Source organism: Melanotaenia boesemani, chromosome 10, assembly GCF_017639745.1.
Source record: "Melanotaenia boesemani isolate fMelBoe1 chromosome 10, fMelBoe1.pri, whole genome shotgun sequence".
Classification (NCBI taxonomy): domain Eukaryota; kingdom Metazoa; phylum Chordata; class Actinopteri; order Atheriniformes; family Melanotaeniidae; genus Melanotaenia; species Melanotaenia boesemani.
In genome coordinates this window covers 30,551,247-30,565,577 of record NC_055691.1, presented here as the reverse complement: position 1 = coordinate 30,565,577, position 14,331 = coordinate 30,551,247, and the positions used below count along the sequence as shown (strand labels likewise).

The following is a 14,331-nucleotide window of genomic DNA, read 5'->3' as shown; positions in this document are numbered from 1 at the left end:
CTCAAAGCAATGCAAAATTAGAAATATACAGTTATGCTCACTGATATGGTGAACATGTTAAGGATTTTGCAACAATGGACATGGAATAGAGAAGAGTATTAAAACATAGGGGGGAATAAAGTGAATATGATTAGCCTAAAATTAAAATCATTGGCAGGTAAAATGAGTAAGGTTGCTGCTCAGCTTGTGATAATTAAATGTTCTGCTGGGGAATCTTGCATCCTGGCATTCATGTGGGTGTTATTTTGAAGTCCGATAGCAGCTTTCTCCAGCAGGACAACAGTGTGCTCCACATAAACTGCTTTGGAAAGGTTTCAACATCATGATGAAAAGTCAGGGGTGTTCACCTGGTCTCAAAACACCATAGATACCAATCTGATGGGGTCTGTGGGGAGTGAACACAATCCACAAGTACTCCATACCACAACCTGGCCCAAAGGTTCAGTACCGGACACTGCAGGACTGTCAGATGTTCTTCATCCACAACCTGATTGGTCGAAGCGGGAGGACCAGCTGCATATTAGGCAAGCAGTCAAATTGTTATAGTTGCTTGGGGGATATGTTTATTTTTGGTCCAATTGATTTTTACATTTTCTATTTTCTTGACTGAGCAACAGCTATAACTGCATCCTCTTTGGTATGTTGCCATGTAAACCTTGTCCCTGAAAACCTGGTCATTTATAGAGGCAGACACATGAAATCCAAATTATACACAAATATTTTAATGAAACCATCATCAAATGCTCACAGATCTAAATCTTACACTTCTTGCTGTCACCTTCTTGTCTTTAACCCAGTTCCAGTGTTTGTACTTGCTTTACTAATTAATTAGTTTCATATGATAATAATACAATAAAGACAAAAACCTATAAATCCTAACTTTTGAACAAAGACAAAACCCCCTCTGTAATTAGTAATGTAGCTTGTATGATCCATGAAAATAGCTCACACATACTGTACATACACAAGTAATACTTAAGCCTTTAAGCCTTAAAGGGACATTGTGTAACATCTGTTGTTTACTGGCCAAAATCATTGTCTGCATGATGTGTTATCATTGGTGTATTATGCTGCTGTGTCGAGGCCAGATTCCCCGTCAAGATCTGTTCCCTTTGTGAGAATCATTCTTCCTTTTAAACACAGAGGAATGACATCTGACAGTTTGATGGGATGCAATTAGCAATTTTTGTGAAATCACAAACCTCTCCATGAACTATCAGATGACATGCTTTTCATTGGTGCTTTTTGAGACAAAGCAGGTGCCTTTGTTGCAGTATGTGTTTGAGAAAGTGAGGCGTTAGAATACATTAAATGTTAGAATGCGTTACACGATTCCAACGTTAGATGGCAGTCATTTTTACACAATGTCCCTTTAAGACATTAGTCAAGCACTACAGAAGTAAACAGGTTGTGGAAGGATTTAATTATCATTAAATCATATCTTCCAGTATAAACACACACTGCTGTTGGTTCATATTGTTGTCTTGCAAGCTGTTCATCTCACCACCCAACTTTTCTTGCTCCTCCTTCTGTGTCACTGCACGTCCCAGATCTCACAAAGCAGTGGGGTGAATTTGTGGTCGTTCACTCTCCAGGATGTGAGCATCTCTGCATGGTAGTGGTTGAGTGTTCTCAGCTCTGTTAGACGGCCCAGGAGGCGGGCAAAGTATTGCGGCTCCTGTGGATGCTGCAGGGTGCACAGCTTCCTCAGCACATCCACCATGGGCTCCTGCAGTCTCTCAACAGCCTGCTGGTCCTTCACATAAGGTCGATCTGGATGGGGATGAAGCAGACTGGGATGATGTAACCTCTTGAGGTATTGAGGATTGTAGGTAATAGATTCAGAAAACAATTTAAATAATGACTGAACAGAACTATTGGATCAATACAGTAAAAGCTTGTTTACACAGACTCACCGGGTGTCAGGATGGTTATGGCTGTGAGGAGAGCCTGTTCCTCCTGCACCATGTGGAGCTCACCGACACTTTTGTAAAAGTTGAACAAGGGTTTGATAAATTCTTCTGATATACCTGCACAAAATAAAATAAAATAAAATAAAATAAAACAGCCTTTATTGCAATTTTTAAAAATCTAAACAGTCAAAGAAGCAACCTCCCTCAATAATTGTGGCTTTTCATTTTATGGTTTCAGTGCATGAAATCATTATCAGTGCTGTAGTTTAAACTGAAAAAAGATTGTTATATAACAGGAGACCAAACTGATAAATGTAAGGATAACCTTTGATCAAAATCCTTTAGATCTAAATTTACACAAGAGCTTCCTTTATGCAACACACACACTAGGAGCTAAATCAACCAATATACATTGTTGTTTGTACAGATAACATTAAACATAAACATTTTCATGACTTACACAGTAATAAATTGAAACAAATACTTGAGGAGCTCTAGCTTTAAATAACTTTATTTTTGGTTTGACTAAAAGCTTCCATAAAGAAATGGACTGTCACAGAAATGCAGCTGAGCATAAACTTTTCACCCCTTTGATTTTCCAGAGTGGTGGATGAGCACCTGTGTAGTCTAACGTTTAAGGTAACCAGTGGTGAAAGTTTTTCTCTTCTTTTAAGTGTTGTAGGTCCTGAGCACATGAATTTGATTTTCATTTATTAACTTCTGTTAACATATTGATTACACCTTGTTTTATTTTACTTGGCATTCGTAAACATGGATTTACCAACCTGGATATTGTCATTTAAAAATCAAGTCTGATTAGAAAATCAGATTAACTTATTCGTAAAGCCTAAATGTCATTTAGCAAGGCCTGTACCCAATCTAATAAATCTAAAGAGAGAAATCTGGATCCACACGGAAATTTGTTGAGGATCTTTTAGTTCAAGTGTTTTTTTGCACAAACTCACAGACAGACAAACAAACATGGCTGGAGAAATAAAAATAAGTAGAAATAGCAGATTCTAAGGTCTAACTCGTGGGCTCCTGTTTGGAGTGAGCATTACAAAGGAGTTCACCCATTCATCCATTTTCTACTCTGCTTTGTCCAAATTCAAGGTCACGGGGAAGCTAGAGCCTATCCCAGCATTTAGCAGGCGAGAGGCAGGTACACCCTGGACACGTCTCCAGTCCATCACAGTACAAAGGAGTTGAAGAAGAGAAAGAAAGATAGGGATGAAGAAATGCAAGAAGAATAACATAAACAAGAGAGCTCATATAGAACAGTAACACAAAAAAATAAATAAATCTGCTGAATAATCTTGACTGTATATTGATGTTGTGGACTGGCAACATGTCCACACTGTCTCTCACCTCATAGTAGCTGGGAAAGGCTTTAAAAAGCAAGTGTATGAAATAGATGGTTGGATATTACTTTTTATTAGTATACTATTTATTGTTTTTGATATCTGAATGATTGTAAATTACCAAGGCAACTGGGGAGATGGGGAAGCAGATATGAGGGAAATCAAAGTGATTTTGCAAACTCTAAAAAAAAAATAGTAAGTCCTTATTTACACAATTTAAAACACCATAGCTGCACTGCAGGGGATGGACTGCTATCATTTTACTGTGAATATATCTGCATCATTTTTCAGCATATAGAATCAATGAATATCACCTTCTCTCCACTGATAATAAAAAAACAGGAATAGTCTCTAAAGAAAAAAATAACTATTCAAACATCTCTATATATGATTAAAATGTTTATACTAAGCTTGTTGCATATTTGGAGAAGCTCCTACTTTTGATGCTCATCAAACTAGCTGAGGGAGTTAGTCTGCTTGGACACATCACCAAGCTTTCAGAAATGCCAGTGGGGCTCAGAGGGAGAGAAGAGCACAATAGCACTCTTGATGTTTTGATAAGAAACAATGGTCTCTTCAGACAGCTTTGCTGCTTTATTCTCCCAGACTGGCCTTTATTGTAAATATCTTTTATCCTCACCATTCATACCAGAGCAGCACTGAGGGACCCAGTGACACACACTCACACATACACTCCTTCCATCACCGCTGCTGCCTAACTGTTTAACCTGGCTGACACAATGACACCTCGCACACATATAAATGATTTCTAACCCAGCAAGAAAATAAACATCTTAATATGCGCTATATTGTATTTGCAAATAGGGGCAGCAGAATTCTCTGTGTGAGTTTCAATCATTTAATCCTGATGGCACAGCAGAGGTCAGTTTGTTCTCCTTCATCTGCAAGGATGCACACACAGGCACCCAAATACCTAAGCAGGGTGAAACTGTACCCAGTGAGGGTGTGTGTGCATGTGTAACCTACACCAACCAGAGATCAGTAGGTTAGCACACATCTCTGCTGTATCACACAGATCAAATATTAAAGGAGGATCTGACCAGGCTTGGCTGCTGCAGGTGGTGCAAAAGAGCAAGTCTGCTGAACACCATGAAGAAGTTACATGCAGCTAAGGTTTAGAGCTGTGTTTCTCAATCCTGGTCCTCAGGGAAAACTGCCCTGGTGCAAAACTTTGGAAGGCTCATCAAGTATTATGCAACCTTAGCAGGCCTGCATAGAACGTGATGAGCAGTTCAGTTCATCTGCATCAGGTGTACTGGAGTTGGTAAGAGCTAAAACATGCAGGACTGTGGTCCCTGCGAACCAGGACTGAGAAACACTGGTTTAGAGGGGTGATGTTTCTTATTACAGATATTATTATTAGAAGTACTATAACACATATTTCCAGGTGGACTCACCACTCTTACGTATCCTCTCTTCTAAAACTTCTGTGTGTCCACTTGGCATCTTTCTGCTGAAAACCTGGGCTGAACGCAGAAACATGGCCTCAACAGCCGAACCCTTCAGCAGAGCGATCTGATCTTCATGGTCCAGAGACAAAAAGCCTGCAGAAGGACCTCTGATTACAACAAGAAGTGAGGCTGCTCACATGTTTCAGGGCTGTGCCAATGTTTAGGCCAGATAAAACTTTGCAGTGTCTCTTAAAGCAAACTGCTGAGTCATACCTGGAATATTTTTTGTAAACTCAACCAATACTTGAACTTGACTTGTTGCAATTTCTGTCAGAAGGAGAAAATTTTCTTCTTTGCTATACTGGTCTTGTAGCTGGAGAAAGAAGCAAGCAACAAGAAAATCAATGAGAATGATTAAAACAAGTCATTTCTTTTGAGAGAAAGCAGATGAAGCTGCAAAAATTCCACCAACTTAAAAGCAAAAGAAGAAGAAGAAGAAAAAAACATGTAATAATCCAAACTTTATTCCAGCTAAGTGATAAACGTTAGCTCCAATCAGCTGTAAATGTTTGATCATTCTGTGTCAATAATTCAGTACTGGGTTAAAAAAAAGGAAAAAAATACCAGTTTTTTGGCTACATCTTGAGGAAGTTGATGTCTGTTGTAAGCTTCTACAATTAGCCTCATGAGTGTCTGCTGCTCTTCTGTGATTTCGACCTTTTCCTGGATTTGAAAGGAGATTCAAAACAGCACTTCAATTAAGTGGTGATACAGAGTGTCTCACAGTTTGATGCGGTTTGTTTACCTTTGACAGTTTGGTTGTTGAGGTGACCTGTTTGTTGTCTGCGCTGTCTGCCCCCTCTGTCTCATTTCCTGTCGACCGCCCTGGGGAGGTCTTGGTGTTCTTGCGCAGCCTTTTGGATTTACACTGGATCTCTGTCAGCAGGCCTGTCGGCATTAAAGAAGGCTTCACTTTCAGTTTTAAATACCTCACAGGCTTAAAAATCAGCAGCAGCAGTTTTGAAAAGAAATCAAAATCTCTTTTCAAATCTTAATTGTACCTTTGTTATTCTGTGTGATTGATATTTTCCCACAACGTACACCTGAACCTGCACAATGTTGAATATGTGACTTAGTATTTCCAAGATGTATACAACTAATCTTTTGATCTTTTAATCACATTTTCCTTCATTATTCAGTTAATTCCTGTGAACAAAATGGTATTTTCATTGACCCTCTTTTACATTTTTCCAGCTGATGCAAACATATTAAGTAAATGGTCAAAGGATATTGACTTGAAAGAACAATAAAAAGCAATACAAAAACTAAAAAAAAAAACAAAAAAAAAACATGTCTCTGTTAAATTGCTTCATTTTTATATTATGATTTACAACAGTCCAACCTGTTCAGCTCTTGTTGCAGCAGTAGATAGTATCACCAGTGCCTTCCACCCTGCAATATTCATCACAGCTCCCTGCACTATTTATGAGCAACAGGAGTGCAGTTTGTCCTCCCGCTCTTTTATCCTGGCAGCTTTTAATAGACCCCATAACTATCTTCAGACAGAGTACATGATCACATTTACAGGTTTTGTTCCCACACTTACATCTGTTTAATATTTGAGAAAGATGTGGTGGTATTGGTGAACTTAATGCAGAAATCCATCAGATCATTCTTTTAAACAACAGCATCCACATTGAAAGTGTTAATGTTTATCTGAGTTAAGCTTTCTTTTTGATTGATTCTATTTCTGGGAAAGGTAACAAAAGCTGGACCTTTTGTGTTGTGTGGCATAAGTGACATACAATCTCCCATTTCAGTTCAATAGAGCTTGTCAGAATTGAGAATGAGGGCTTACCTCTGACAGCCACTTAAAATTCTACTTTACAGACACTGGTGACTTGCTGATGGTGCATATTTGCTTGAAATATGTGTAAAAGTTCCTAATTTCCTATTGTGATGCCAATTACTAACTGTTTCATCATCATCTGAGACAGGATGATTGTCAACAAGCAGCAATACTCACACTCTGCCAGCATTCCCATCTCCTTGCACTTTCTCAGCCGACACTCCTGGCATTTCCTGCGCATGTACATGTCCATCTCACAGTTTCCACCACTCTTGCATTTGTACACAGCATTTTTTGTGATGCTTCTTCTAAAGAAACCTGAATATGGGAAGAACGTGCCATGAACATGAAAAACACAGCTGAAAATCAAAACATTTTACACTATATTACACCAATAGAACTCCAAACGGGTGGAAATAAATTTGCTCCAGTAACTATTTGATTTTTTTACTCTCTAAATTTCCGCACTGCAGTGTCTTGCTATTGTTTTGACTAAAAAAAAATCTCAGGTATGTTGCTATTTCAAGATTTCAAGATTTTCTTTTTGGTCACATTTGGTCACTTATACAAGTACAACAGGTAGTGAATTGTGCATCACTACATATTAAATACATATAACACTACATACAGAAATATTTACTATTTATATATTGATTACACTTTCTATCAGGGGAAAAGGTTTTTCAAATGAACTCATAATAACTATAACTATCTTCAGAGAGAGTACTTTATCTACCAGGTACAGCAATACAATGCTGCTTATATGTGGAGGAGCAATGCTTCTAGTAATTTTGCATTAGTTCCTATACTTTTTAGTCTTTGCTTTGTAATTTTTGTGTGGATTATAAAAGATTTGTACCAACATGTTGCCTATCCCTGTAAGTCTCTGATGGACAGTTTGCTTTGCAGCCATCTACTGAGGCAATAGGATCAGAGCCAATGATTAAAAAGTCTGGCTCTGAATTGGAAACTTCTTTGGAGCCTCTAGAAGTGATTGTGTAAAGCACTGTTTCTCAATCCAGGTCCTCAGGACCCACTGCCCTGCATGTCTTAGAGATGTTCCCACTCCAACAGACCGGATTCTGATCAATGAACTTCATCAAGTTATTTGCAAGCCTGTTAAAGAGCCATTCATTTAATTCAGGTGTGTTAAATCAGAGTTACCTCTAAAACATGCAGGGCAGTGGGTACTGAGGACCAGGATTGAGAAACACTAAAGAATAATGTTACACATGTTGTCAAACACAACGGACAAAACTGCACGGCCGTTATCACAATGATTAAATAGAGTGTGTTCAGTCGGAGGCTTCTTCAGCTCCAGTGCAACAAAATAGGGAAATTCCTGCCCAAAGCAACAACCCAGGTATCACAAACTCCGGTCCTCTAAGGGCCAGTGTCCTGCAGGTATTGCATGTTTCCCTACTGCAACACCTGATTCAAATAAAATGGATCTCCAACAGCTTGTTGCCAATTTTTGCACAAGTCTGTTAATGACCCAATCATTTAAATCAGGTGTGTTTCTGCAGGGATGCATCCAATACCTTCATGATACTGGCCCTCGAGTACAGAGTTGGTGATCCCTGCAATAACACAATGCATTGATTGTTTATATAGTATCCATCATTTGTTTGTGTGAATCACAGCTACATAATTACCATAATAAAATATTATGCAATTAAATTCAATTCTATTGAAACCATTAAGAATAACGAACAAGTTCTTAGCATAAAGGAACAGATAGGAATGGATAATGTTGTAAGAGTACTATCTGGCCCTAAACCATACAGCAACAGGGAAAATGCACTTAGAAAAACCTGTTGGGGACTTATGATGTGATATTGAATTCCTGAGCTCCTCACTCCAACTTTAACCCAACCCCTGACCTCTATCTTTTTTTAAACAGTTGAGCAGTTTGATCCACACAATGTAGTTAAACTCTGCAAAAACAGCAACACACACAAACATGCATACAGAATAACTGTGGACCTGTTACCAGACATTCTGACATCATTAAGCACAATGACATGCATTAGTGTGGCTGAGCTCAGGTTGCTCGTGCATTGTGCAGCAGAAAGCTGAGAAGGAATCCAATCTGGAAGCAGTACCAGGTAGACCTAAGCCTATTCTTAGTCAAATAGCTGCACAGGTCACCTGCCACACTCCTGGCATTGTCCATCAAGGTAGTGTGGAATTACTCTCATATGCATTCACCTGCTGCTTCACAGGAATTCCACTAAATTCAGACAGTGTCATAAAAACACAGGGAGGAGCTGCTGAAGGCTATAACTTTGCTTTCACTCAGTTAATAATTTGTAAACATAGAAAGAGCTGTAAAGTGCTCCTTTTTAAGGCAATATTGCTTTATTTGGTAGTGTTTGTCTTCTTATAATCAGTAAGTGACAGTTCAACATGGCTGTACATTGTATGTTTCATGGATTTACTGCTTGTCTTCGGCAGGTAATTAACATGAAACAAATAGAAATTCGTACATGGTGTACAACAAGTAGCTGTAAACTGCTGTTACAAAATCAGCAGCCAGATAAGGAATTGGGTGCAGCTTCAAAGCATAAGAAATCACCTCCCTTGTGAGGAATATCTGCGGCTCAGTGAGATTAAGCACAACTGTCTGAACATACTGGACTTCCTGGTGTTATAGAGCTCAGTAACTTTTAAGAGAAAAAAAACATCCTTGTCATTACTGACCTCTAAAGGTCCACAACTAAAGACAACAGAAGTTTAGTATGCAGGGCAGATGTCATTCAGCGCCTAAGTATACATATACTATGTACTATCACTGCATGGAAATGCACTTTAATCTATTCAAACTCTGTTTGGTTTAGATAAATACTCAGGAAAAGCATAATCAGTGCAAGCAGAACTTGGAATTTGCATTTTGTCTAAAAAGCTAATTATTAATACAGTATTTGAATGGATGCAACTTTCATTCAGGAAATCCTTCCAAATTTTTCATTTAACAATTGAAAGCAGCTGTTGCAGATTTTATCTCTTAATTCTTCTATTTATTTTGAATCTTAATATGTGACTGTTAATTGAATATAAAAGTAACTTGGACTTGTAGCCTTGAACTTTGAGAGGTAGACCATAAAAATAACTGACAGATTAGTCAATTACGGAACGTCTGCAGACCCAACAGCTTCACCTTTCCTTTAAATCCACATGGAAGAAGACAAACGGCTGTGCTACTGTATGTCCACTGCTGTGTCCACTCACCTTTACATCCTTCACAGGTGAGAGCATTATAGTGGTATCCTGAAGCCTTATCTCCACACACAACACACAACTCCTCCCCTTTGACTCTTCCAGCTTGCGACATATGTCGAGCCCTTTTGCACACAGCTGGCACAGCAGAAGACCCCTCCTCCATGTCTGCCTCGTAGCTGCCTTCCAGAGGTCCTTTCCTCAGTTCGTATATGCCTGTGTGTAAGTACCATTCATCTCCACTGTACTGAGGGTAATAGTTCTGAGTGGAGTAGTACGGAGTGGAGGACATGTTTGGCTCCATGGAAGGATACTGCATGCTGGGATAGTTTGTGAAGTGTGAGATGTCAGGGTCATGCAGAAGAGGACTTCCTTGATCTGCCAGAATATCTGAGAGAAAAGGAGGGGAAGGATTATAAAAGAGCAGAAAACTGTAAAGATCACAATGACGTCCAATAACAGTAAATGAGCCACACTTATATAGAGCCTTTTAAACTTGAATAGTTTCTACAAAGTAGTTTACAGTGTGTTACTCATTCACAAACATATTCATATAGCTTCTTTTTTTTTTTTTTGTATGCAGCACATTTTCTCTGCCATACTGTAAACTGATGAGTGCATCGGTGGAAATGTCTTGCCTAAAGATGCTTAAGGAGAGGGTTAGGATGGGGCCTAAACACATTTCCTATAACACAAAACCTGTGGCAGTAAGGAATATGTATGCACATTTTTCTCCCTGCATGATCTGTCACTTAAAACATACATGAAAAGTCACATATTACAATTCTTATCATGGAAGAAAACAACAAAAAAACAACTTTTCCTTCATATAGAGTCTCAATAAGGTCAACATGCACCCTGAACATGGGCCCAGCTATGACAGCCTAGCAGAGTTAGGCCTTTTAAAATAAGATGTTATTTCTTTCTGATGCATTCTGTCAAGATTTATATGCCCTTTGAAAATAAGGACTTTTTTACTCCAGACCTAAAACACCTTCTGAACATCTGAAAAACACTGTCCTACTGAGCAGCACAGTCTCACTCCACTGTGTGTAACAGTTTAATTGATCTAATGCAAGAAAGGCTTGAAACTTGGAGAAGTATGCCACTTCCCGATCATTTTATTCCTCTGTCTACCTTTAAAAGCCATGCCTGCAGTCTGTCACAAATATTTTATTGCAGAAATACAGCATACTCAAAAGAGCTTATAAGGATGTAGGAGAGGCGGAAGGTGGTTTTACGTGGCAGATTGCAAGATAACTGCGTTTAAGCCTATCCAGCACATGTCCAAAGACTTTGTTTTTTTTTCCCCAAAGACTTTCCAGTTGGCTGTCAGCTGTGGTTGATTAGTGTTAGCAGTATAAAAATCATTAGGTTAGTTTTTGATAGATTTGTGGATTGGCTTTGGGAATTAAGAACAAAAATTGTTAGGGTTAGATATTAATCAATATATTATTATGCATTGGCATCTTGTCACATTAACACGTCTCAAAATAAAAAAAATAAAAATAAATAAATAAATAAGGCTAAACCTACACAGGATATCTTTTTTGCCTGTTTAATGACACCACAATAATTTGAACATGTGGACAGAGACACCTGTCACATTTTTTTGTTACCATTCGTTGTAAATTGGCAGGATGTTTGGTAACCATAATTCACAAGATGCCACATGTGATTTGTATTTTGAAGTGTATGGTGTATTTTTTTTAAGTTTCTGGCTCAAAGCTCCATAACAATAGCAACCATTGTCTTAAAACTGAAATCCACTGACAGATACAGCATAAACTAACCTATTAACCTGTTATCTTTATTTAAAACCCTGATTTAAAATGAAAAAAAAAAAAAAATTTTTAAATGCAAACAAAACTTATAATTTCTTAACTCATTTAAATTTGATTTAACATACACAAGTACAAAATATGAATATTTTAAACAGTTTTAAAGACCAATTTAACTAAAATTAGAAACAAATTTAGAATTTTAATACAGCAACACACTCAAAAAAGTTGGTAAAGATTAAAGTTTATGACTGTTTACATAAGCCTTTCTTTTAATAACATTTTTTAATCATTTGGGAATTGAGGATATTCAGTTTTTTAAAAAAAAATCTGCATCAGTTCTTGCTTGCAGTATAAAATCCCAGCTAATCACTTATTCATGCTGTTTTATGTCTGATTCTTCTCTTTATAATTCCTTATTAATTTCTAACACTCTAATAATATTAGTTTTTCTTTGGCTGCTTGATCTCTCACGTTGTTCAAAGGCTAATATCCAACTTTATTAGACTGGGAGCAAAGAACACAGATTGCTTATCAGAACCTACTTTTAGCTGAAAAGGGCTGCCAAACATGGCTGTAAATTAACACACAAAGTAAAATTAATGCAGTAGTGCTGAAGAATTATAAAAGTCTGGAGAAAGATGCAATACAAAAACTCAAATGAGAGGAACTGCAGGATCTGGTGATATATGTTCAATGTAATTGTGTGGGATGTAAGAGGGCTCTCATGTGGTCCTGATTTCTAGATTACTTTTTAATGCAGCTTTAATGATATGGATAACTTTTGAGGAGCCCCCTTAAAATAAAGACATCCAGAGTACTCAGCAACCCACACAACATGCATTATTATACTATAAATGATTAACAGCTTGCTTGCACAGACCACACTGTGTCTTTTAAGATGGTATGAAAGACTCTAATGCACAGGTTCACACATTTGAAACTGAACATAGGTATGTTAACATCTTCACAATCTGGTTTCCAGAGTAGATGTGTCGCATAATCATCCTCTAAAAACATCTGAGTAGGGATGACTTTGACTTTAAACACATACAAAAATCATCTTTTAGCTTTACTGCGATCTTGTCAAGTCAAACACTAACCTCCTGAAGACTGTGTCTGGACCATGGCCATCTCCATGTGACCAGACACACAGCCTATCCTGAGACTTCACTCTCTTATCCCACAGTCCTCCTATAGTTTGAAGCTCACTTTTTCCTTTGTGTCAAAATCATCTCCCATTTATTTCTTCCGATTGGAAAGCCTTCCGCGAAAAAGAACAATCTCTGTTTGCCACTTGCTTCAGAAATCCCAAGGGGAGCAAAGGTTGCCATGGTTACTTATTAACCACATTGTCACATTTCTTCACGTCATTACAGGTAGCTGGCTGATGTATGACGTCATTCCCAGGTTTGGGTAGAAACAGACTGCTACCGTGTGGTGGCAAGGTATGACGTGAACTGGCTCATGTACAAATGACAACTACCTGGTTGTTTGTTCTCATCTTCCAGATGTTGTGATGTTAAAATAGTTTTTGCTTGACCTCCTGTTAGAAACATTTTATTCCTCTGGCTTAATCAAACTTGTAAATGTAGAATCACCACCTAGAAAGACTTGAGCTAGTCGTCATGTTTTTATAACGTTGCATTTCAATTCCTTTCTAGCTTACTTACTGGTTTTCTTTAATGTTTATAGTGAGCTTAAACGCCCAGCCTCAAACCAATTTAGAATCTTAGTTGTATGTTTACAAATCTCCTTTAAAGAAATATGTATATAGATTGCATTCAGTTGCACATGTATTAGGTACATCTCAGATAGATATAAATAATATATCAAGAGATATAAACTGTAAACAACAGTGAAAAAGAAGTCTCTATAAAAGGCTGGAATGTTTAGATTCATTACACTTAGAGAAATGTTCTATACACATGGTAAAATGTCAGTATCTACTGAACATATATCTGCAAAACGTCAGCATGTTAATGTTGTCTCTGTGACTACATGTTAATATGGCGCTGTTAGCATACTGTTTTTGCATAAAATATGGAGCTAAAGACTTTATGCTTCTATAAGATCAGAAGAAGTACATCTAGTAAACTAAACTAAAAAAAAAACACACATTAGGGATCACGTTTTCTGCAGCATTACATATTTTCTTCCCTACCTTAAGTTAGTGTTTTTTCTCCCAAAGAAGTCATATTCACATATTTATATGTGAATATTTTGTGAAATCAACTAATATGAGTTAATGTAATCTCATAAATCCACAGTAAGTAGCTCAATAGCTCATGGTGAGTAACAGGAATTCATTAAATTCATATGATTTTCATTAAATCATCATTAGTCATACGTTAACTGAGGGTGACTTAAGAATCTGATTTACACCCATTCTACCTTATAGATTCACCTTGCTTTTGTTTTCTATGAACAGCCAAACACTTACCAAAGAAGTGGGTGCTCTCTGAGATGGAGAATTCATCGTTGGGTGGGATTTGAAGCGGTCCCACCACATTGATGTCAGGGCCCACCCACTCATTCATTCAGGAAGGTTTTCAGTCACCAACTCAGAAAGCACAAGCTTGGCACAGCCAGCAAAGCTGTAGTAAGTTTTTTTTTGTTTGTTTTGTTTTGTTTGTTTGTCTTTTTTTGTGCTCTGTAACAAAGAAAGATGATCTTAGGCACCTTAATGAAGATCTGCTAAATGCATATTCTGGACAATAATTCATTAAACATCAACACACCTGAGAGATGTCCTGTAGTACAAAGGAATGAAATGTTCAGATGCTACCTGCAAGA

The 14,331-nt window shown here is 37.7% G+C and overlaps 1 protein-coding gene across 2 annotated transcripts; it reads right to left on the bottom strand.

The window, feature by feature from the left end:
- Positions 1-700: 700 nt before the first annotated feature.
- On the bottom strand, positions 701-14,188 carry nr1h4 (nuclear receptor subfamily 1, group H, member 4). 2 transcript variants are annotated; one of them, XM_041996663.1, is made up of 9 exons: positions 13,979-14,188; positions 9,767-10,144; positions 6,713-6,853; positions 5,492-5,634; positions 5,311-5,409; positions 4,960-5,059; positions 4,693-4,839; positions 1,917-2,030; positions 701-1,773 (listed from the first exon to the last, which is right to left on the bottom strand). In XM_041996663.1, exons 1-9 carry the CDS (start codon positions 14,073-14,075, stop codon positions 1,535-1,537), a joined length of 1,458 nt encoding a protein of 485 aa, XP_041852597.1. In that variant the 5' UTR covers positions 14,076-14,188; the 3' UTR covers positions 701-1,534. The 2 variants fall into 2 exon arrangements, with proteins under 2 accessions (XP_041852597.1, XP_041852598.1); XM_041996664.1 differs by lacking the exon at positions 13,979-14,188 and adding an exon at positions 12,639-12,888.
- Between the last annotated feature and the right edge of the window lie 143 nt (positions 14,189-14,331).